This window comes from Leucoraja erinacea, chromosome 15 (genome assembly GCF_028641065.1).
Source record: "Leucoraja erinacea ecotype New England chromosome 15, Leri_hhj_1, whole genome shotgun sequence".
In the NCBI taxonomy this organism is placed as follows: domain Eukaryota; kingdom Metazoa; phylum Chordata; class Chondrichthyes; order Rajiformes; family Rajidae; genus Leucoraja; species Leucoraja erinaceus.
The window spans coordinates 6,786,250-6,811,150 of NC_073391.1; the positions used below are offsets into that span (position 1 = coordinate 6,786,250).

Consider the following 24,901-nt stretch of genomic DNA (forward strand, 5'->3'; position numbering starts at 1 on the left):
AATGCCCAATGCTTGCAGATGTCCAATCACAATGCCCAATGCTCGCAGATGTCCAATTGGAATGTATCCATTTACATGGACGGCTGTCGACTGCCTTTCTTCCTTTGATTCCCTGCAACTCCGAAACCAGATGCAGAATCGCCGACATCTTTTCCATTTCGGTAGAGATTTCACTTTTCTTTCTAAGTATCCGCTCCTCATTACATTTTGTCGTGTTTAAGTACACGTTTTTAATCAAATTCTTCCCCTCCCCCCACCCCAATATTTCAAAAATAAACTGGCTTCTCCCCCGTCTAAGCAACACCAGCCCCAGCCCCTGGTGAACGTTCAATCGTGTGATGTCACAATGCCTGATGCTCACAGATGTCCAATCGGAATGGATTAATTTACATATGCCTTTGCAGGAGCACAAGCACTTGGTGAACGTTCCATCGTGTGATGTCACAATGCCCAATGCTCAAAGGCATTGTTGCCGTAGAGGGAGTACAGAGAAGGTTCACCAGACTGATTCCTGGGATGTCAGGACTTTCATATGAAAAAAGACTGGATAGACTCTGCTTGTACTCGCTAGAATTTAGAAGATTGAGGGAGGATCTTATAGAAACTCCTGATTACATTTTGTCGTGTTTATGTACACATTTTTAATAAAATCCTTCTTCCCCCCCCACCTCCCAATATTAAGAAAAAAACTTGCATCTCACCCATAGAATCAGCCCCAGCCCCAGCGCCTGGTGAACGTTCCATCGTGTGATGTCACAATGCCCAATGTGCACATATGTCCAATCGGAATGGAATCATTTACATATGCCTTTGCAGGAGCCCCAGCACCTGGCGAACGTTCCATCGTGTGATGTCACAATGCCCAATGCTCAAAGACATTCTTGCCATAGAGGGAGTACAGAGAAGGTTCACCAGACTGATTCCTGGGATGTCAGGACTTTCATATGAAGAAAGACTAGATAGACTCGGCTTGTACTCGCTAGAATTTAGAAGATTGAGGGCAGATCTTATAGAAACGTACAAAATTCTTAAGGGGTTGGACAGGCTAGATGCAGGAAGATTGTTCCAGATGTTGGGGAAGTCCAGAACAAGGGGTCACAGTTTAAAGATAAGGGGGAAATCCTTTAGGACATAGATGAGAAAAACATTTTTCACACAGAGAGTGGTGAATCTCTGGAATTCTCTGCCGCAGAAGGTAGTTGAGGCCAGTTCATTGGCTATATTTAAGAGGGAGTCAGATGTGGCCCTTGTGGCTAAAGGGATCAGTGGGTATGGAGAGAAGGCAGGTACAGGATACTGAGTTGGATGATCAGCCATGATCATATTGAATGGTGGCGCAGGCTCGAAGGGCCGAATGGCCTATTACTGCACTTAATTTCTATGTTTCGCTCTCCTCACCCCTCTCCCTCTCCTCACCCCTCTCTCTCTCCTCACCAATCTCCCTCCCTCCCCCCTTCCCTCTCTACCCCCCACCCCCTTCCCTCTCTTCACCCCCCCCCCCCCCCCCCCCCCCCTTCCTCCTACCCCTCTGTCCCTCTTCCATCACTCCCCCTACCCCTCTCCTCCCCACTCTTCCGCCTCTCCCCTTCCCCCTCCACTCTCCTTCTCCCTCCCAATCTTCCCCCCCCCCTCTCCCCCTCCATCCCCTCCCCCCCACCCTCCCCATCCCCCCCCCCCCCCCCACATTTCTCTCCCCATCCCCCTCCCTCTCACCCCCTACCCCCGCTCTCCCCCTCCTTCCCTCCCAAATCTGTCATGTTTCCTCCTCCTCCTCTCAAATCCCTCCCTCCCCTCTTCTCACCCCGCCCCTCCCCCCCCCTCCCCCCACCTGTAATTTGAGTGTGATGCCGCAGCCCCCCCCCCCCTCCGCAAACGCTGTTGGGGAAACAGACCCAACGGGTCTGCACTTGGTCTAGTATACCCTTAATTCTACCTTCTCTCCATAATTCCGCTATTGCACATCATTATCATGTTGCACTACTTTAGATTGCACGGCAGTTTTTGCACCATTCAGCTGTTTTGCATTCGTCATTGTATTATTTGTTGTTTTTATCATTTTCACGTACATTGTGTACTCTATGAGCCTCATGCACATCAAGAATTTCACTGCACCTCGGTGTAGATGAGAATAACCTCATGTGAATCTAAATCTGAATCTAACCCTTTGACTTCTCACTTTAAAGTAGGCCCCATGATTTAAGACATCTCCATGATGGGGAAAAACGTTCTAATTTTTTCACCCTGTCTCTCCCATCATAATTTTGTATACCTCTATCATGTTCCTCCTCAGCATCCCCCACTCCATGGAAAACAAATTCAGCCAATCCGGATTCTCTTCCTTATTGCAACATTCCTTCCCAGACAACGCCCTGCTAATTCTCCTCTCCAGTACAATATTCCTTGTATAATGTGATGAGCAAAACTGTGCACAATACTCTAGCTGTGGCTAAGCCAAAATATTTTTAAGTGGTAGTGGTACCATGCCTTCATGGTCTTATTTTCACTAATGAAAACAGGAATCCTGTAGACCTTCTTCACTACCTTTAGAGATCTATGAACCAGTTCACCAAGCTCTTTCTGTGGACATTACCATTTATGGCATCTGCCTTACCCTTATTCATCCTCTTAATATGCATCACTTCACACTTGTTGCAATTAAAATCCATATGATAGTGTTTGCCCAATTTATTCACCAATTGATATCATGCTGAAGCCTAAATCTATCCTTATTATTTCAACAACATCAATGTTTTCATCATCGACAAACTTGTTCATCATACTCCTTTGATAATGTTTTTAATGCAGAAAACAGTGAGTGTGGTCCCACCACTGAATTGCGTGGTACATCACGTCACAGACTTCCGACCATACAAACAACCCTCCACGTTCACTCTATTCTCCTATTACCAAACAACATTGGATCCAATTTGCTGGGGATCACATGGTCTCTTATCCTTTTGAATTAGCCTTTCATGTCACACCTTGTCAAAGGCTTACTGATGTCCATGTAGACTACATCCACTACATTGCCCTCATCTGTATATTGAGTAACAGGTTGAACACCGATTTTCCGGCAACCGCCCACTCCTATAGCCCGGACAAAATTACGAGAGCTCAGTTGAAATTCCCTGAGTGTCGCGCGTGGTGGGCGCTCTTACTGGTCATGTCCCACCATGGTGAAAGAATCACCTGTGCTCTCAATCTTCCCTCCTAACTGTTTCGCAAAGACATTACAGTAACCCCTTGTTTTAACGACCCCCTTGAGTTTCACTGTACCTTAATTGGTACACGTGACAATAAAATACCTTTGAACAGACATCAAATATAGCGGACAAACCTGTCGACCCATCCCCGACTCCCACTGTCTCCCTGGCCGTTTAGAGCCTTGGATTTCTACTCCACTACCGGCATGCCATGGAGCCCTTCTTAACCCACCGACAGTACACAAAGTGCTGGAGTAATTCAGTGGGTCAGGATCTCAGGGCAACTTGGACCTTTCCTGAGACTGATTCAGTCGGCTGAGTTACTCCAGCACTTTGCATCGTTTCAGTTTAAAATTAGGCACCGATGCCGTTGATCTGCACCAGCGATCCTTTCTTCACCGGTTCACACGGCTGTTGTTGCATCACATTGTAGCCCCCAAGGACAGTGCTTTCTTCAGGCCGCTGCCACCAGCACCCTGGAGCTCCCTCCCCTCTCACTAGCTGCCGCTTTCAAGGTGGAGTTTGTCAGTGGCTCCGGGTGGGGAAGGAGGTGGCGGCGACCCGAAGTAAGTGGTGTCGCCAGTGGCTGCACGTGAGCCACAATAACAGCCGTGTGAACTGGTGAAGAAAGGCTCGCTGGTGCATCGGGAGTAACTCAGCTGACTGAATCAGTCTGAGGAAGGGTCGCGATGTCACCTCTCCATGTTGTCCTTAGATCCTGGGTGCAGAAGAGCTCGCTGGTGCACCTTGTGTGCCATTCGGCCCTTCGAGCCAGCACCGGCATTCAATATAATCGTGGCTGAACTTCCAAAATCAGTACCCCATTTCTGCCTTCTCGCCATATCCCCTGACTCCCTCTGGGTGAAAAGGTTTTTCCTCATCTCGGTTCTAAATGGCTTACCCCTTATTCTTAAACTGTGGTCCCTGGTTCTGGACTTCCCCAACATCGGGAACATGTTTCCTGCCTCTAGCATGTCCAAACCCATAATTAGCGATGTTACAATACCTACCTTCAGCGGCACTGCAGTTTTGCCACTGGTCGTGTGCGCGACTTTAGTGCCTTTGAGGGGGGGGGGGGGGGGTGTGGGCAGGATTAAAATGCCGTTATGTACTGCCTATCGGAGGCAGACTATCTCGGGCTGCTGGCTGCTGCAGAAAAAACGATCCGCCTCCCGTTCGCGCTATATTTAAAAAAAAATGTTTTTAAATCGCTGGACAATTTAATGTTTGGATTAATATGCCGTTTTGTACTGCCTACCGGAGGTGGACTATCTCAGAAAAAAACGATCCGCCTCCCGTTCGCGCTATATTTTTAAAAAAATGGTTTTAAATCGCTGGACAATTTAATGTTTGGATTAAAATAAAATGCGACTTCAAACGTCCTCAACGCCTACAATGTGACGGATCGCAAGAACGGGACGAAATAAAGTGTAAGTCGTCTATTTCACATATAATCTTGCATCTTGGGATGGCTTTAATCTATGTTGCGAAAATGTGATTTGGGCCCCATACGAACCGGCAGTGTTTTTCCTGCCGATACGGGGTTAAAATTCACCGCAAATGCAACGTTCCAATCGATCGCGTTCCAGAAGCAAGATGATTAAAATGCCCATTTTTTTGGAGATAAGCCGTCTAAATGTCAATATTTTGTGGATTCTCTCTCTCCATGATCATTATTTTAAAACTAAATATTCACAACAGTTTGAGTCACATGTATTGTGCAAAAAACAATAATATGATTATATTTTGGGTGGATGTTTCAAGATTCATTTATGGGAATTGAACATTAAATTCCTTCCATCTGGGATATAAATTCATGGCAGTGAGATTTAAAAATCATGTTATATTGTGAATTCTTGAGTGAATGGGGTAGTTTGTCATTTGGATACTTAGGCTATTTAAAAAAATTATCATTTTCTTAAGAAATGGAATCTACAGGACAATGTTAATGGGAAAGTAGTGGGCAGAAAGGCATGTCATGTGTGGTTTGAAGAACAAAAACATGTAGTTTACAATGCCAAAATTGTAAAGTTGAGGAAAAACAAGGTGTACAGAGTTGCTTATTGGTTACAATCTGAGGAGTATTATGATGCTGCTGATTATGATATGCCAATGTACCAGCTAGCAACTGATCTTCTCCATAAAGACTTGGTTTATTGCTAGAAATTGTAATTTATTTACCCCTGTTATGGACTTACAGGATATACTACAATAATATTAAAGTTCTGATCTTGAGAATATCACATTTTTGAATTTTCAAGGCAGTCTTGGTGTTTATCACTATTTCTATCACAACAGTCAATTTTGTAATTAGCTACAATTAGGTAATTAAATAATTACATGCTTTAATTTCAGGTCATCCAAGTAAGATGTTTTATATTTGTGTCAGAATGCTTCAATCTACAATAACTGGAAATTTCATTCAGTTCTCTTAATTTTTAAGAACGTTATGGGCTTTTGACTGTCCTCGATCACAGCGTTGGTGTTAAGTAAATGGAAAAGCAATAGGGAACAAGATGCTAATTTCCGAGCATGAAAATGGCCATAATGTTTTTAATTCTGAAGATATGAAAGTGAATTAAGTGTCAAATTTTACTTCGGAGTCACGTGAGTGACTACGTGAAGAACCCACCCAGCGCGCAGGCGCGGCATTACGTCAGCAGTGCAACAGCGGCAGCAGCTGGAGCCAGGCTCTCCAGCTGCAGCATAAAGACAAGACCTCAGGTAAGTGCCTTTTTTGTTACAGAGTCGCTCCAGAGAGAATCATGGCCTCTCGCAAGCGACCAGCCAGGAGGACTGCCTGCCCAACTCCACCCGAGGACGGGTCCATAGCGGGACGGCAGCCTCTCGCAGCGGAGGAGCCTTTTCAACGCTCCCGCTCACCCGACACCGAGCCGCCCCCAGTGCTGCAGATTTCAACGCCCCGCACAGGGAGGAAGGCGACACATAAAACCGACCGGCCGGTGTCCTCCGATGAATCGGAGGAACGGGAACACTCTCCCCCACCGAAAAGGGGAGACGCTCGGATCAGCTGCATGAGGCAGCTCCTAGAGCGAATGATAAACGAGGAGATGCGGCATCTCCCAGGAGGACGGGCTTTGGCCTCCTCCTCTCCACACCCTTCTGTACCCTCTATGTTCGAGGGCAGTAAGGGAGGCCAGGACTGGGCTGGCCTATCCCAAGGGCAGGCAGAGGATACCGTCAGCATGCCGGGCGTGCCGGAAGAAGAGCTACTGGGTGTAGTGGGCCGATATGCAGCGCCCCCAACAACTGGGATGGTGTTGCCACCCAGAATGGCGGCCACCATAAACAGGCTGTCCAACAACCCGCTGCAGGACAAGGCTGTCCAGCAGGCCCTTGACAATTACATAGCGCCAGAAAATTGCGAGGCGCTGAGGGTCAAGACGGTCAATGGGCAGATCTGGAACCAGCTGGGGCAGCAAATCAGGGCTCAGGAAGTCAAAATGCAGCGAGTCCTGAAGCTCCACTCAGCAGCCGTCACCGCCTTTGCTCGGTCCGTTGGGGATGAAGACCTGACCATACCCCAGCAGGATGCCCTCGCACTGATGTGCAGCACCACCTATGAGCTAAATAACCTACGGCGGGACAACATCAGGCCTGCCCTCAACCCAACATATGCCGGCCTCTGTAAAGCTCCAGCGCCCGAACGACAGGCGCTGCTATTTGGTGCGGATCTGGCCAAAAGGCTGAAGGAGTTGGAAGAGGCGGCAAAACCAGTAGGCCTCATGAGGGCAGGGCCAGGACCGAGCAGGGTGAAGACACCCAGTTGGCCGCACGCCTCGGCAGCCACCAGCAGATACCGAGCTGGTGAAAGCCTGGTGACCGCCTCCCACTACCCCCAGAGCTCTTTTTTAGAGCGAGGCCCAGGGCGGAGCTTTGGGAAGATGCGCCGCCCCACCGCAGCACCAACACGGACAACCTTGGGCCAGACCCACCGAAAACGACCCCACAAGTGAACATGGAGGTAGGTGGGTCTGGTTCCTGTCAACATACACAGACAAAGGGTGTAGTATTAACAGGGGGACGTTTGAGGTTCTTCAAGCATGTTTGGTGCTCCCTTATTAACAATAAGTTTATACTCAACAGTATTAGTGGATACAAAATTGAGTTCAAACCAGGCGTAGAACCGCCAGTTCAGCACATGCCCCAAAGGGTGTTCCTTCCCTCGGCAGTTGAGAAGGTAGAAGGACAAGCTGAACTTGATCGGCTCGTGGCTAAAGGCATCATAGAAATGACTACACACGAGCCGCAAGAATTTGTATCAAATATTTTTCTCAAAACCAAAAAAGATGGTGGATGTCGCATTATTATTGATCTGACATCACTTAATCAGTCTGTTGAGTATCAACATTTCAAAATGGAGACATTTGTCACTGCCAGACAACTGATCTCCAAGGGATACTACATGGCAAGCATAGATATCAAAGATGCTTACTATTTGGTACCCATTCATAAAGATTACTTTAAATATCTGAAATTTATCTGGAGGGGCCAGCTATGGCAGTACCGAGCTTTGCCCAATGGTTTAACGACAGCTCCCAGACTATTTACGAAAATTCTTAAAGTGGCCATGAAGAAATTGAGAGAACTAAAACATTTAGTTGTGGCCTATCTGGACGATGTTCTCATATTAGGAAGAACACGGGAACAAGCTGTCGCAGGAGTGTTAGCCACTAAACAACTCCTTGAAACTTTGGGTTTTATCCTTCACCCAGATAAATCAATATTGGAGCCTACTACTAACATGGATTACCTAGGCTTCACTATTGACACGATTCACATGACTGTCACTCTGCCCAGAGACAAAACAGTTTCACTCATTGAAGCTTGTAGCCATTTAATTGCTACACCGCAACCTAGAATACGGCATGTAGCCAGAGTTATTGGCTCTATAGTAGCAGCATTTCCGGCTGCCCAACATGGGCCCTTGCATTATCAAAATCTACAAAGAGCAAGGACTCATGCATTACGCCTTCATAGGGGGCATTATGATCGCAAAATGGATTTACCCGCTGAAGCCAAATCAGAACTTCAGTGGTGGGTTGACAATATTTGGCACAGTCACAGTCCTATCGCCGTAACCAATCCTAACATAACCATTGCAACGGATGCCAGTGCTTTAGGCTGGGGAGCTACTAACTCCATAGACAGCACAGGTGGCAGATGGACTAACTCAGAGGCATCGCTACTACAATCACTGGGCATTAGCTTTTTGGAAATGCTCGCCGCCTTTTATGGGCTAAAAGCATATGCATCTGATATGCGGCACGTGCATGTTAGAATCATGATCGACAACACTACGGCAGTATCTTATATCCAGCACATGGGTGGCATTAAATCAGTATCATGCGACAAATTAACTGCTATAATCTGGCAATGGTGTGTCGAGAGACATATTTGGCTATCAGCTGCCTATTTACCAGGCAAGCTAAATTTAGTGGCGGACACCAGGTCACGAAAATTCAACGACAACATCGAATGGATGTTGGACCCAAAATTATTTGCTAAAATTGTCAAGCAATATGGTACGCCAGATATAGATTTGTTTGCGTCTAGGTTAAATCACCAACTACCCATGTATGTGGCTTGGGAACCAGACCCAGAGGCAGCAGCGGTAGATGCCTTCACGCTGGATTGGGGAAATTTCTGTTTCTATGCTTTCCCTCCCTTCTGCCTCATCAGTCGGGTACTCCAGAAAATTCAGGCAGACTCAGCCTCTGGCATTCTGGTCGTGCCCGACTGGCCTACCCAACCATGGTTCCCAATGTTCCACGACATGGTGGTAGAGACACCAATGGTCCTTCAACACCACCCCCAATTATTGACTCACCCGGTAACTGGCATTAGCCATCCATGCCACCAAAAATTGAAACTCCTGGTTTCCAGATTTTGAACAGGCCTTACCGGGGATTGGGGTTATCAGACAGAACAATCACCACCATGTCGGCATCCCTGCGAGTTTCCACCAAGAAACAGTACCTGACCTTCATCAGGAAATGGGAACAGTACTGTCTGGACGCAGGGACATCCTACAAGACGGCTTCGATCTCGGATGTGCTGGAGTTCCTGGCCCACCTGCACCATGATCTCAAGATGAGCTACAGTGCCATCAATACGGCTCGGAGCGCACTGTCCGCATACCTCATGCCGATAGAACAGCATAGTGTGGGATCCCACCCTCTGGTCATCAGACTCCTTAAGGGGATCTTTAATACCAACCCCCTACACCTAGATACACTCACATGTGGGATGTGAGTGTAGTTCTGACACACCTTCGAGGTTGGCCTCCGGTGGGATCCCTGAGCCTGGAACAGTCCACTTATAAGACCCTCATGCTCATGGCGCTTGTCTCAGCTCAAAGGGTTCAGTCGCTCCATCAGCTAAATCTGAACTACATGGTGACCACCCCAGATACCATTACTTTCACCATGCCGGGGTTGGTAAAACAAAGTAGACCAGGTACATCAAACTCCCCGTTGATCTTCCGGGCTTACCCTCCAGAACCTAGGCTGTGTGTGGTGACCCACCTTCATCATTATCTAGACACAACCCAAACGCTTAGAGGGAGAGAGAAAGCCTTATGGGTTAGCCACAGGAAGCCTTTTGGACGGGTTACCAGCCAGACATTATCCAGATGGTTGAAACAGGTCCTCAGCATGGCAGGGATTAACACAAATGTTTTTAAATCCCATTCAACCAGGGCAGCGTCCACCTCAGCGGCGGATAGGATGCAGGTTCCCCTAGACCACATCCTCAGAGCAGCGGGATGGTCAAGGGAATCGACATTCCAACGATTTTACAGAAAACCGCTGATGGAACAGGACGTCTTTGCGGATACCATTTTAGAAACCGCAAAGTTATGATTTAAAGCCCATGGGAGCTACTTTTTGTTATAGTTAATAAACATTTCTTTTATAACTAAACAAACTTGTTGGTCTTTAGCTACCACTTCCTCCCTCGATGATCTTTCGGCAGTGAGTGATATAACTGTTACACGGTTTGAAATCACAGACCTTTGAAGTCTTCACGTAGTCACTCACGTGACTCCGAAGTAAAATAGTAAGATTAAACGAGTACTTACCAGTACGAAGTTTGATCTGTATTTTATGAGGAGTTACGATGAGGGATTACGTGCCCTCCGCTCCCACCCTCATTATATAGATCAAATTCGGACTAATGTCTCGTTGGTCTTTACTATCTTTACTTCAACTAGTGTCTATCTGTGATTCCACACCGCTGCTTGGAAGTATGCCGCGCCTGCGCGCTGGGTGGGTTCTTCACGTAATCCCTCATCGTAACTCCTCATAAAATACAGATCAAACTTCGTACTGCTAAGTACTCGTTTAATCTTACTATTAAACTTCTTTTTATGCTTTATCTGATGAGATAAATTGCACACTTGATTTTTAAAATCTCAAATTTTGTAACATTGCTATCTTAATAATCTTATATGTTCTGATAAGATCTCGTCTCATCCTTCTAAATCCCAGAGTATACAAGCCCAGCCACTGCATTGTATCAACATATGACAGGCCTGTCATCCCAGGAATTAATCTTGTGAACCTACGCAGCACTCCCTCAATAGCAAGAATTTCCTTCCTCAAATTTGGAGATCAAAACAGTACTCCAGGTGGATTGTGTACAACTGCACACTACACTCCATGGCGGCATTGTCATGTCATTATCATGTGACCTCTGTTGGCCCGGAAAAATTGTTAATCCAGAAAGAATCTGGAACCGAGGGCGCCGGAAAATCTGTACTTTGTCAAAAAATGCAATCAAATTAGTTTGACGGGAGTTCTCATCAAGACGGCTGTGTTACCACTATCTGATCAATTACTGCCTTTCCAGGTGAAGATTAAACCTGCCCCTTATAAATCCTTGCAATAACACCCCTATTATTAATATCAACCTCACTGCACCTCTTGAATAACGGTACCACATCTGTCCGCCTACAGTGATCTGACAACTTCTCTGTGGCTGGAAAAGTTCTAATAATCTCTGTCAATGTACTAGCAATCTCATTCCTTGCCTTCCATCGCAGCCTGGGATACATTTCATAATTCTGAACATTATTATGCTCTAGAATATCCCCTTCCCCCTCTCTGAAATTTGTTTTCCACAATGTTTTTTACCCCTCGCGAATACAGATGAAAAATATTCATTTAGGAGCTCACCCATCACCTCTGGCACAGTTGCCTTTGGTCCTCAATGGGCCCTTTTCATTCCGTGATTGCCCTCTTTCTCTTAACATACTTGAAAAAACTTAAATTATACGATGTTGTTCCTTTTCATAAGTTCATAAGTGAGGAGCAGAATTAGGCCATTCTGCCCATCAAATCTATTCCACCATTCAATCACGGCTGATCTATCTTTCCCTCTTAACCCCATTCTCCTGCCTTCTCCTCATGACCCCTGACACCCGTATTAATCACCTATCTATCTCTGCCTTAAAAATATCCATTGATTTGACCTCCACAGCCTTGATTTCCTCAGAGGCAATGATTTCCTCGGAGTCACCACCCACTGACTGAAGAAATTCCTTCTCACCTTCCTAAAGGAGCGTCTTTTAATTCTGAGGCTATGACCATTGGTCCTAGACTCTCCTACTAATGAAAACCTCTCCACAGCCACTCTCTCCCGGCCTTCTCAAATCTCTACATCTGAAGATTAATAAATGAGCATTATCAAGATGAAATTTGGCATGAAATGTGCTGTAAATCCTTGAAAATACAACCATCAGTTGCACATGGAGTAATATAATTACCTGCCCTGTGCTTTTGGAAACTCGATTAAAAGCTTCTGTGGAGCATCTGTTCTGGTATTCCTTTAAGAACCAGCGTATCATTGTGATACGCTCACCTGCAACAGTGTTAATGAAACAGACTCTCTAGAGTGTGTCCCAGATACAGTGCCGGCAACTCAACCAAGCCCTTCTTTAAACTTTTTTGCAGTCATCAAGCCTACGTTCACTGCCACACTGACTCTCATAACCTTAACGACACCCTGGTTCTGATTATCACAATCGATCACTCATCAATCCCAACTAAGATAATTAAGCATGTTGATTTGTATTAATTACACAATTGTTCAAATTAAAAAAATGCTTTTAGATCTCAGTGCAAGTCTCACTTCACCATTGAAACACCAACCAATCTTGCTTTCTCCCAGCCCAGACCAGGGCCTGAGCTCTGGAAAGCTCTTCCCCTCTGCCAAAAGACACTACCATTTTTTTCTGTGGGATCCATGTGATTATTGACAAGCTATACACATACCTTCAGCATCTCACTGTGTGACAGGTAAATTTGTAGGTCTAGATGACAGAGCTAATAATGAACAGACTGCTCTTGTTCTAAAGCATCTTGCATACCATGTTCCACTACTGTTTTGGAGATCCACATTTGACATATAATTGCGAGCAAGGTGAGAAGCCACAGGATTGATCGCTCATTGCAAACTTGAATGATTGCAAAAAACTCACTGGCATACTTTTTAATTTGAGGAGGTTTTTGGAGAGGTGTTATATACAAGCGAAGGACATGAATGGAAAAGCTTTGTTGCTAAAACAGTGGGAACAATGCATCATCATCTCGGAATAGGGGTTAGTGTTACAGGTGGAAGACAGATGGATAAAAGATAAGTAGTTGGAATAGGACTTATCCGTATAAGGATTTCTTTGCTTGATGGGAACCCACTCAATCAGATATCTTTGGCAGCAGTGCTATGAAAAGATGGCTGATTCAGAATTAGCTAATTAGTCTGAAGAAGGGTTTCGGCCCGAAACGTCGCCTTTTTCCTTCGCTCCATAGATGCTGCTGCACCTGCTGAGTTTCTCCAGCATTTTTGTGTAACTTCGATCTTCCAGCATCTGCAGTTCCTTCTTGAACACAGAATTAGCTAATGGCAGGTCCATGTTGGAACAGCATGCTCTGTTTTCCTGGGCAATGTTGCATCAAAGGGGATTAATAACATTTTATGCAACAGCACAAGAGTGATTTACAATTGCTAATGCGTGGTTGAATTTCAGTAGTGCTGCAATTCAATTTAGAATAGGTTTTGCTTCAGGCAATCCTATGCCCGCAGGCAACTGAATCATCTTATCACAACCAGAAAGCAGTGCTGAACTACTATCTACCTCATTGGTGACCCTCGGACTATCCTTGTTTGGACTTTGCTGGCTTTGCCTCGTACTAAATGTTATTTTCCCTTATCATATATCTACACTGTAAATGACTCAATTGTAATCATGTATTGTCTTTCTGCTGACTGGATAGCATGCAACAAAAGCTTTCCACTGTACCTCGGTACACATGACAATAAAGTAAACTGAACTGAGCTATTGTGTATAGGATTGAATTGCATTGAATGAAGCAGACATTTGAATTTCCAGACCTGTGTGCTTCAAATGTTCTTCCAAACTATATCACTATTACACCAGTATTATATTTCTCACGCCTAACATCAGCCACCCTAATTTCCCCCGGTGCAAAATGAGAATTTTGAATAATTTTATGGTACTGATTGCACTTTCCCAAGAATTGGGTTTAATTTGGGCAGACTAATTTCATACAGGATTCACACTGATGGGAAAGATGGCCACTTTCATCTCAGTTTCCTGTGGGGTTAAGTGCAGGTTCTAAAAGCAAATGGGGAATTTGTAAATTAACTGCATCACTGACAATTCCTGTAACTGTCTTTTAAATTGTATTTATCTTGGCCTGAAACACAGCATTTGGTTTAAAATCTTTAGAACTACTGGGTTAATCAGGGACTACTTAATATCCTGGATACTTAAGTATAATGAAGCTCAACATATCCCAATCATATGACTTCAAAGATAGGATACATCATTTGCAATAACAGTCCTGAGGGAACACTTTGCTTCATGGTTCAATCAATTATCAGTGTTTCCTTTTGAGTGTGAAGTTAAGGCAGCAGTATGCAATTTTAAAGAAGACAATCATTTATAAGATAACACAAAAAGTTGGAGTAACTCAGCGGGACAGGCAGAATCTCTGGAGAGAAGAAATTGGTGTACAGTATATTCAGTTAATTTGACTTCATATATGCACGAGGAACATTTAAAAAATGCAAAGTGATGTAATAATGTTATTTATATACAGATGTATTAACCATCATATGTGCTAGTCAATTTTGCAAAGAACTTCTATCTAAATTGACAATTTTTTAATGATTGACGATTTTTACATTCATAACGAAATTGACGATTTTTACATTCATAACATCACATTGTTTGGCTTTTGGCTTTATGCGTGCTGTGTTTACCATAATAATGGTAGCAGCTGATTACATATATGGACCACTGTCATAAATTGCCCACAAGGCATCGGTTGACAAAACATCAAATCAATGCTAACTGAGAGGACATAAAATTGATGAATAAAATAAGGAATAGTTCAAAAATGACCACACCAAAATGCAAGCCAAACTGATCAAATTTAATATTTGTGCTTCTGTAGGTTTGAGATTATTTATTGCAGAAAATGTATTCCCTATATGGAAACCAAATCAGTGTATAATAATAGCCTGCGTTGCAAAAATTGACATGCATTTTCCATTATCTAAATGATAACCTACCCTTAAAACTGGAGCAATAAGTGTTCCCTTCCTACCAAGTTCATATCAAATTCACAGTTGGCCAATATTTGATTTATTTAAATTATTCTTTTACATTTTACAGCACGGAAACAGACTCTTCTACCCAACTCATCAATGCCGAACAAGTTGTTTTACTGAGCTAATCCCACTTGTCTACTCCTAGTCCATATTCCTCCAAGCCCTTCTAATGCATGTATCCAAACCTTTGTAAGGTTGTAATTATACATCCTCTACCACTTCCTCAGGCAGCTCATTTCATATACGGACCACTCTTTTTATGAACAGATTGCCCCTCAGATCCCTTTAAAATCACTCCTCTCTCACCTTAATCCTATAGCCACTAGTTGTGGACTTCCTTACCCTGGGGAAAAGACCGGTTATTCACTTTATCTATGCAGACTGTGGCTATTCACCTTATCTGTGCTTCCAAACCATATTCCTGGAAGAAATATTCAGCAGCAGCTCTGTTTGTCCTTATCAGGTCAAGTCAGCTGCAGGAAGGATGCTAGCCTTGTTAATTAAATATGCTAATTTCTGTCAACTTACTTTTTGTAGTTATCAGTAAAGCCTTGAATAATCCAGGGAAATGCCAATTTTAATTAAGTGGAACAATTGTACCGCGTTACTTTCAATTGGACCTAAATTTAGACACAATATGCAATTGGTGCACCAGTGATTCACATTTTTTATTCCCCTAATTTTAACCCTTTTATTAACTGATCTATTTCTTTATGGAATTCATTTTACAAATTGCCTTTCATTTTGCATGAACTAATGAACTAATAACAGAAAATATTTAGGGTTCCATATGCTTGTTAAATGTTCGATATATAGTCACACAACTGTTCACAGGTAGTGAGAATGTAAATGGCAGTAATCAGTGCACAGATTCTTGCGATTATCCAGTAAAATAAAAAAATAAATAAAATATACATTCAAATTAGATATTGAGCTCGAGCTATTGGTCCCTTGATGATATTTTGTGCACGATAAAAGATCAAGCATTTTATTCAAGTGTAAGTGCGGAACAGTAGAATGGAGACTTGCTTGCCCTTGATTGTCCAATAATGAGTTACTTTGACAGGCTCTATCATTCATTCCCCAATTTAGTGATTCCCCAAACTGGAAAGTAAAATATGCTACTCACAGCTTGACAGATGATGGGGTATTTTGTGCGATTGATCCCTCCAGCGTAGACAGCACAAGTGAGGGCAATGTGGAAACAGAAATTCAGCAGCATATGCCAGCCTTTCCTGCTAATGCGGATGGTGCTGTGAAAAGAGAAACATTTGTAATGCAGATATATTTATACCTTTGTCAAAATCAGAGAAATACTATGGGTGTTTTGATGCTAAATTTACAGGTGGTTGATAACATTGTCCTTTCTAGCAGGAATAGATGATCAGGTTCACTGTCCTCCATATGAAAAGGAAAACTACTTGCAATTAATAACTCTTGTCACAAAGATGAAATGTACAATGAGAAACCATCTTGTAACCCAGTCTCCATCCCATTGCATTCACTGTGGTTAATGGTTAGACACAAAGCAATCTGAGGATTTTAAGAATTGTTTAATTCACCTCTTAATGTAGGTATGTTACAAAACCTACCTGAATCGGCGTTGAGAATCTGTCCCAGCCCCGTGTGGGTGATTTTGGCACTATTTAGAGGGGGCGGGTTTAAAACGCGATTTTTACTAGGCTGTTACAATCGAAAATGTTCAGCCTAGTAAATCATTAACGGAAAATCGCTGAAAGACCCCGTCGCAAAAGGTATTCTTAGTTTTTATGGCCTTGTATAATAGTTATAGTAGTTTAAAAATCACTCTCTAAACCCGCGACCTCTCGCAGCCCCAGGGTTTTATAAAGCAAACAATTAAAGGTATGTACCTTATTTTTACATTAAAAGGGGCTTCTTATGAACCCTGTATATAATGTTTTCTATAGTGAGTAGTTCATTTTGGACTCTTTATATCCCGCAGTATTTTTCTGGGCATTTGAGGGCACAAATCCACTGCAATGTGAACGTTCTAAACCGGCGCATTCACGGGATCCCACTAGAAAGCCGATTTAAAATGGACTTTAATTTATAGCAATTGAACACTAAATTCCTTCCATTTGGCCTATAAATTGATGTAAATGAGATTTTAAAATCATGTTTTATTGTGAATTATTTGTGAATATTATTTGGACACAGGCTATTTAAAAATGTTAATCATTTATTAAGAAATGGATAGATGTTTAGATCTAGTAATTGAAGTTTGAAATTAGCTACAATTGGGTAACTAACTAATTATATGCTTTAATTTCAGGTCATCCAAGTAAGATTATTTTATATTTGTTTCAGAATGGTCCAATCTATGATAACTGAAAATTTCATTCAGTTATCTTAATTTTTAAGAAGGTTATGGGCTTTTGATTGTCCATGATCACAGCTTTTTTGTTATGTCCATAGAAAATCAATAGGGAACAAGATGCTAATTTCCGAGTATGAAAATGGCCATAACTTTTTTATTACTTGAGATATGAAAGTGAATTAGGTGTCAAATGAAACTTATTGTTATGCTTTATCTGATGGAATAAATTGCAAACTTGATTTTTTAAATCTCAAAATTTTGTAACATTGCTACTTAATGGACTTCCTCCAGAAGTTTTGAGTTGAGGAACAAGTAATCAGTAACTATTGATTAACCGGGGTTTGAAATATTTGTATTTCACTGATAACAGGGAAGCAGCATCGCCATTTAACAATCTACAAATATGTAAAGACAAAAGTTTAAAAAAAAATTGTGTTTGCATACTTTTGTATGCATGAAAATATCTTCTGAAAATGTCTGTCGCAAAGCACCTCAAAGGTAGAAATGAATATTTGATAGTTATAACTTTACAGTTGTATTTGATGTTGAATCCAATGAACAGGACAGCCACCTCTCATTCAATGTTCTTGAAAGCAGCATGTATCTCAAAAATTCGTAAATTAAACATGTGTTTGCCAGGAGAATGTATGCAAATGGTACAGGTTAGGGGAAAAGACATAATACTGTCTACATCACACAATAATAGTTCATTTATGACTGCCATTAATATTTTACCATACTCCTTAACATGGAAAAAAAACAGTTAATAAAGGGAAAAAAGCACCAGTAAAGACATTTTAAATGAACATTATGCATTCCTTTTCTCCAGAGATGCTGCCTGTCACGCTGAATTACTCCAGCATTTTGTGTGTACCTATTGCGCATTTAAAATCTCTTTTTGAATGTAAAGGCTAACATTTACATTGATGACAGCTTGCCCAAGAAGGCATAGGTGGAGGGTTATGTCATAAGTGATAGGAGCAGAATTAGGCCTTTCGGCCCATCACGTTTACTCTGTCACTTTATGATGGCGGATCCATCTCTCCCTCCTAACTCCATTCTCCTGCCTTCTCCCCATAACCCATATTTATTAAGAATCTATCTATTACTGCTTAAAAAATATCCATTGACATGGCCTTCACAGCCTTCTGTGGCAATGAATTCCACAGATTGAGGAGGGAGGCTGCTGGGAGTGGAGGTCACAGTAACAAAGCAAATATGTAGCAGACAAAAGCTGAGAGAGCGGTAAGTGGCAGCTTGCTGCACGGCATCACTGTTGTACTGCACAGTATCTTGCCAGGCATCGCACGCAACTGTGCCGCCAGGCATAATTCTGAGCGCATTAGTTCAAAAATACAAGCGTGTAAATTAGTCTCTGATTAATTAAACAAGTGCATTATTCCAAAAATGCATCAATCAAACACGCATAAAAGCTGAGGTGGCTGTATAGCTGGTGTCAAATTAACCCATCACATCTATGGCACGTCTTTGTGATGCCACTCTCCAGTTTTCTTTTCTATCTCGCTACAGCATTTCTCCTCCTACATGTATTCATCCCATTGTCATTTGAAATCTATCACCATCTGGCAAAGCCCTTCAGTGCAATCAATCTCCAATTCATGCTCCCACTCATTCTTTTACCAGTCACCTGAAACATGTAGAAACTGTAGATGCTCGTTTTTACAAAAAGGGCACAATGTGCTGGAATAACTCAATGGGTAATGCCCCTGTCCCACTTAGGAAACCTGAACGGAAACCTCTGGAGACTTTGCGCCCCACCCAAGGTTTCCGTGCGGTTCCCGGAGGTTGCAGGTGGTTGCCGGAGGTTGCAGGTAGTGGAAGCAGGTAGGGAGACTGACAAAAACCTCCAGTAACTGCACGGAAACCTTGGGTGGGGCGCAAAGTCTCCAGAGGTTTCCGTTCAGGTTTCCTAAGTGGGACAGGGGCATAAGGCAGTATCCCTGGATAATATGGATACGTGATGTTTTGTGTCAGGTCACCTTCCCAGAGGAATCCCAACCCGAAACTTCACCTACCATGTGTGGTATTATGCAATAATAGTGTAAGGCTGAGCAGAGGGGCACTAGGACCCTGTGTGCCAGAAGCCAGGCTCCAGTAACCGGATGTGACTGGAACCCAGGGTGTGGGCAGTTAGGGAGTTGCCTGGGCTTGGACACGAGGCTGTTGCAGTTACTGCTGTTGTACAGATTAAAGGTATACTCTGTTTACGTCGTCGTACGAGCCTTATTACAAGCATAACCCGACATGGTGTCAGAAGTGGGATGAGCCACCGGTGGGAGAAGAGCCAGCTCCACCAGAGCCAGCTCCACCAGTGACAGCATCACCCAGCGGAGAGGGCCCCACCACAGAGACTGTGCGGACTAGGTGTGGGCGAGAGGTTAGAAAGCCGAAGAGACTTGATTTGTGATTTATTGATCTGTTTTCTACAATAAAGAGAAAGAGAGAGTGAAATGTGATGTGAAATTGTTCTGTAAACCTGTTACATTTACCTGAAACCTGAAAGAATAGTTCACAGTATGGTAACGTGTAAGTTATTTTATTTCTATTTTGCATGCTTAGATCAGGGACAGGTCTTCCAGCAAAAGGGCAGAATAAACCCCTTAAGACCTGCAGAGACAAAGGTAGTCCACCCTTTGTTCTCAAAGAAAGGGAGATGTGGTATTATGCAATAATAGTGTAAGGCTGAGCAGAGGGGCACTAGGACCCTGTGTGCCAGAAGCCAGGCTCCAGTAACCGGATGTGACTGGAACCCAGGGTGTGGGCAGTTAGGGAGTTGCCTGGGTTGGACACGAGCTGTTGCAGTTACTGCTGTTGTACAGATTAAAGGTATACTCTGTTTACGTCGTCGTACGAGCCTTATTACAAGCATAACCCGACACCATGTTCTCCAGGGGTGCTGCCTGACCTGCTGAGTTGCTCTAGCATTTTATTGCCTTCAACATGTGCTCAAATTTTTCTACAATTTGATTTAGTCACTGGAAAGAGGTTTGATGTATTTGCTCTGAACATTTCATGAACATTTTAACAGCTTTTATTTTTAGCTTTTACTGCTTGAAAAGCAACCCTCAATTTCTCTGCTCAAAAAGGAACAGCCTGGCATGTTTGTCCAGCAGGTAGCTGTGCTGCCTCACAACTCCAGGATCCTGACACCGATGCTGTGAGGAGTTTGCCCACTCTCCATGTGACTATGAAGGTTTCTTTCAATATCTTAACGACATGCTGGTAGGTTAATTAGCTACTGTAAATTACCCATTAGAACAAGCAAGTGAAAAAAAAATCCGAAGAGAGCTGATATGACGTATGAGAAAGAATAACTTGCAGAGATTCAGTCAAATTAAAAGATTAAATAGGGCAGTTGGGATTGATGCTGGGAGCTTGCATGGAGATTGAAAGCTGGAAAAGAGAAGCAGTTAGAGCTCAGCTTATTCCTTCTCTTTTTTGCAGCGTTCTCCCGCTAATCCAAGAGTCTGAAGAATGATTGCGGCCCAAAATGACGACTGCCCACTTCCTTCCACAGATGTTGCCTGATCCACTGAGTTACTTCAGCACTTTGTGTTTTTCTGAAGATTCCAGCAAATGCTATATTTTATGTCTGCATGTGAGCCCCTGTGTCTTTTGTGGGATTAGCTGGGAGGTAAGGCGAGTCATCAAATGAAGGTTAGTCGATGAATGCGACGTACCTCGAGTTAAGATGGCAGTGGTGGTGGGCAGGAAGGTGCTGGGGGCATGGGGTGAACAGTGGCCAGCAGCATTTTGAATTACTTGAGATCTTGGAGAGAAGGTTGATGAAGGGAGGCCAGGAGACCACGAGAACCTCCATTAATATCTCACGCTGCCTCGGCAAGGCCAGCAGCATAACCAAGGATGAGTCACACCTTGGACACTCCCTCAAAAGGTATAGAGGTGTGAAAACGCACACGTCCAGATTCAGGGACAGTTCCTTCCCAGCTGTTATCATCCTACCACAACCAGAGAGCAGTGCTGAACTGCTGAAATGTACCTCATTGCTGACCCTCAGACTATCCTTGATCGGACTTTGGTGGCCTTACCTTGCACTGAATGTTATTCCCTTATCATGTATCTATACACTGTAAATGGCTCGATTGCAATCATGTATTGTCTTTCTGCTGACTGGTTAGCACGTAACAAAAGCTTTTCACTGTACCTCGGGACACGTGACAATAAATTAAACTGGACTGAGTCAGGACCAAAGGTAATAAAGTTTGTATAAAAATTAGAGGACGTGTTGTGCTGGATGGCAGGAGATCTTATATGATGGAAGTTAGCAATAGCAATGGATATATGGCCCGAAGCGTCTTTTCAGCTTTCAGACAGTGTCCAACGGGATGGATTACTTGGACATAGAGTTTACGGCAGGGATTGAAGATACTAGTGGTTAGCTGGCAGAAATGTATGCTCATCCATTATCAGACGTTGGACAAGTAATCTGATCATTTATATGCAGTGGGGAGGTTATGAGAAGTATAGCTACCTGCTAAAGTACATCATGTCACCTTATCCTATGTTTAACTTTATAGATAACACTGTAATCCCCAATCCTTCACTTGTCGTCTTGAACCTCATTACCATTTTCCCCACTCCTTCCAGGTTGTTGCTACCTGCACAGATCTCAAAAGTAATATTTTTCCCCACCATCCCAACTCAAGTCTCAGTGATGAACCTACATCAGAATCAGCAATTGTTCCAACACTGGAACATCACCAGAAACCTCCCTCAAATCTGAAAAACAACCATTCTATCACTCAACTATTTTTTCATTCATCAGATTTATTTTTGCTAAGAATTCCATTATGTTACACGACATCAAGTGGCATGGTGGCGCAGCAGTAGAGTTGCTGCCTTACAGCGCCAGAGACCCGGGTTTGATCCTATGTGTGCTCTCTGCACTGAGTTTGTATGTTCTCCCTGTGACTGCGTGGGTTTTCGCTGGGTGCTCGGGTTTCCTCCCACACTTTAAAAACGTGCAGGTTTGTAGGTTAATTGGCTTTGTTAAAATTGTAAATTGTCGCTTGTGTGCAGGATAGTGGATCAGCGCAGCCTCAGTGTGCCCAAGGGCCTCTTTCCACGCTGTATGTCTTTAGAGTCTAAAATCTAAATAACACTCGTCTTGAAAATATTTACATGCAATACTATTTACATTTTCCTTATACACCCCCCATTTTACCCCGTCAATAATTCCTTGGATACCAGTTATACAAAATCATTTTGCCCGTAACAAATTCTTGGTCGCTCTTTAATTAATCCATCTTTGTCGAAGCAGATGTGAATATTTATTTGCAAGAGCTTCCACACCACCAGCATGTAATTGACAGAAAGGAAATGATCGGCTTTATTCTCGTACCACCTCTAGGTCAAGCTTGAGATGTTCAAAATTCTCCTGTTCACTGACACCACACATGTGTGTCAAAGAAAGATTGATAGATAATTTGAATTTTGGGGACATGGTTCAGAAAGAGCAATATTTCTACCACACCCATTAGTGCAACAAGGTATAGAGCACGGTTTTATTGCAGCTGTAATATCAGCCTGCTGCTAGGATTAGCTGGCACAGTGGGCTATCTTTCCTTTCATCTCCATGCTCTCGGTAGGAATCCATTCCAGCAAGAAGGAATGGAAAAATTCTTTCCCAACCAGTTTCAGGATTTGAGTCAACACTTTTTATGAAGCTTTAACTCTGCCAGCTGGATAGAGATCACTTTAAATTCATGTTTCATGTATCTCATTGTGTTTTATGACTGTTGGCAGACCAATTTCCCTCCTGGGATAAATAAAGTTCCATCGTATCATATTGTATCGTATCAACACCACAAAATTAATCGTATCAGCTATATAAAGGGGAGGAGAGGAGAACTTGATAAAACTGTGCGAATACCAAGCATTGAGAGAGAAAAATCACAAAGTTGCAATGGGCAATTCTGCTTTGCCACAATATTTATTTTGCGAGTCATAGAGTTATAGTCATATTCACAAATCTTGCCATTCGCAAGTTTAATGTTTATCGTAACTACCTCAGTTTCAAATTTTCTATCTCTTGGTTTATCTAAAGTGGCATTCACACACCATCTGCAGGATTTAAAGTGAAGGAAAGAACAGCGGTCGAGGCATCTGAAGAAGGGTCTCCACCCAAAACGTCACCTATTCCTTTTCTCCAGAGATGCATGTCTGACCCTCACCGCCATCATGGCTGATCATCCAAACTCAGTACCCCGTTCCCGCTTTCTCCCCATATCCCTTGACACTGTTAGCCCTGAAAGCAAAATCTAACTCTCTCTTGAAAACATCCAGTGAAATGGCCTCCACTGCCTTCTGTGGCAGAGAATTCCATCGATTCACAACTCTCTGGGTGAAAGTTTTTCCTCATCTCAGTCCTCCACGGCCTACCCCCTATTCTTAAACTGTGACCCCTGGTTCTGGACTCCCCAACATGTAGAACATTTTTCCTGCATCTAGTCTGTCCAATCCTCTAAGAATGTTATATGCTTCCAGAAGATTCCCTCTCATCCTTCTAAATTCCAGTGAATATTTGCCCAGTAGATCCATTCTTTCATCATATGTCAATCCCGCCATCACGGGAATTAACCTGGTGAACCTATGCTGCACTTCCTCAATAGCAATAATGTCCTTCCTCAAATCAGGAGACCAAAACTGCACACAATACTCCAGGTGTGGTCTCACACAGACACCACAAATCTCACCAGAGCTGAGCTGGAGTGGCCCAAATTAAATCCTTGCAACCACGGGATGCATAACTAACCTGTGGATCTCTGATCTCACTGTAATGTCAACTGTGGGCGGCCACGGTGGCGCAGTGGTAGAGTTGCTGCTTACAGTGCTTGCAGTGCCGGAGACCCTGGTTCGATCCCGACTACAGGTGCTGCCTGTACAGAGTTTGTATGTTCTCCCCATGATCGCATGGTTTTCTCCAAGATCTTCGGTTTCCTCCCACACTCCAAAGACGTACAGGTATATAGGTGAATTGGCTTGGTGTATGTGTAAATTGTCCCTAGTGTGTGTAGGATAGTGTTAATGTGCCGGGTTCGCTGGTCGGTGCGGACTCGGTGGGCCGAAGGGCCTGTTTCCGTGCTGTATTTCTAAAACTAAAATAACAAAAAAAACTGTAGACTGATAATGCAAAGGTCAAAATGGAGTGCAGGCATTGGTGAAGTTTTCAGTAAACAAACAAGAAAAGGGAGCTTGACCTTTTGGTTGCTTCATTTTGGACATTATGGAAGAAAGTATTTTAAAATTGATTGGAAACTGAACAAGACCTTTGGAAATGTAATTGCAAAATGAAAATGTCATGATGCAAGAATGAAAACAATCCTTGAAGCCTTTAAATCACAGGAAGCAAAATACAGTTTTGGAAAAACCAGTGTCCATCAGTTCGAAAACCTAAAATCAACCTGGAAATAATTATTGTTCTGCTTTTAAATTCCTTCATGGAATGTGGGTTTCACTGTCAAAGCCAGTATTTTTATTGCCCATCTCAAATTACCCTTGAGGAGTTGGTTTTGAGCTGCAGTCATGCACCAATGCAGTAAAGTTACTCCCGCTGTGCATTGATGTTTTAGTTTTAGAGATGCAGCATGGAAACAGGCCCTTCAGCCCACTGAGTTGATGCTGACCACCAATCACCCATTCATACTAGTTCTTTGTTATT

At 43.2% G+C, this 24,901-nt stretch overlaps 1 protein-coding gene across 3 annotated transcripts in view; it reads right to left on the reverse strand.

Moving 5' to 3' along the window:
- Window positions 1-24,901, reverse strand: part of LOC129703924 (adhesion G protein-coupled receptor A3) — a 619,806-nt gene that overhangs the window by 39,976 nt on the left and 554,929 nt on the right. For all 3 annotated transcript variants that reach the window (XM_055646641.1, XM_055646640.1, XM_055646642.1), the window contains one exon: window positions 15,991-16,114. In XM_055646641.1, coding sequence (XP_055502616.1) covers window positions 15,991-16,114 — 124 coding nt within the window. The remainder of the gene's footprint in view (window positions 1-15,990; window positions 16,115-24,901) is intronic.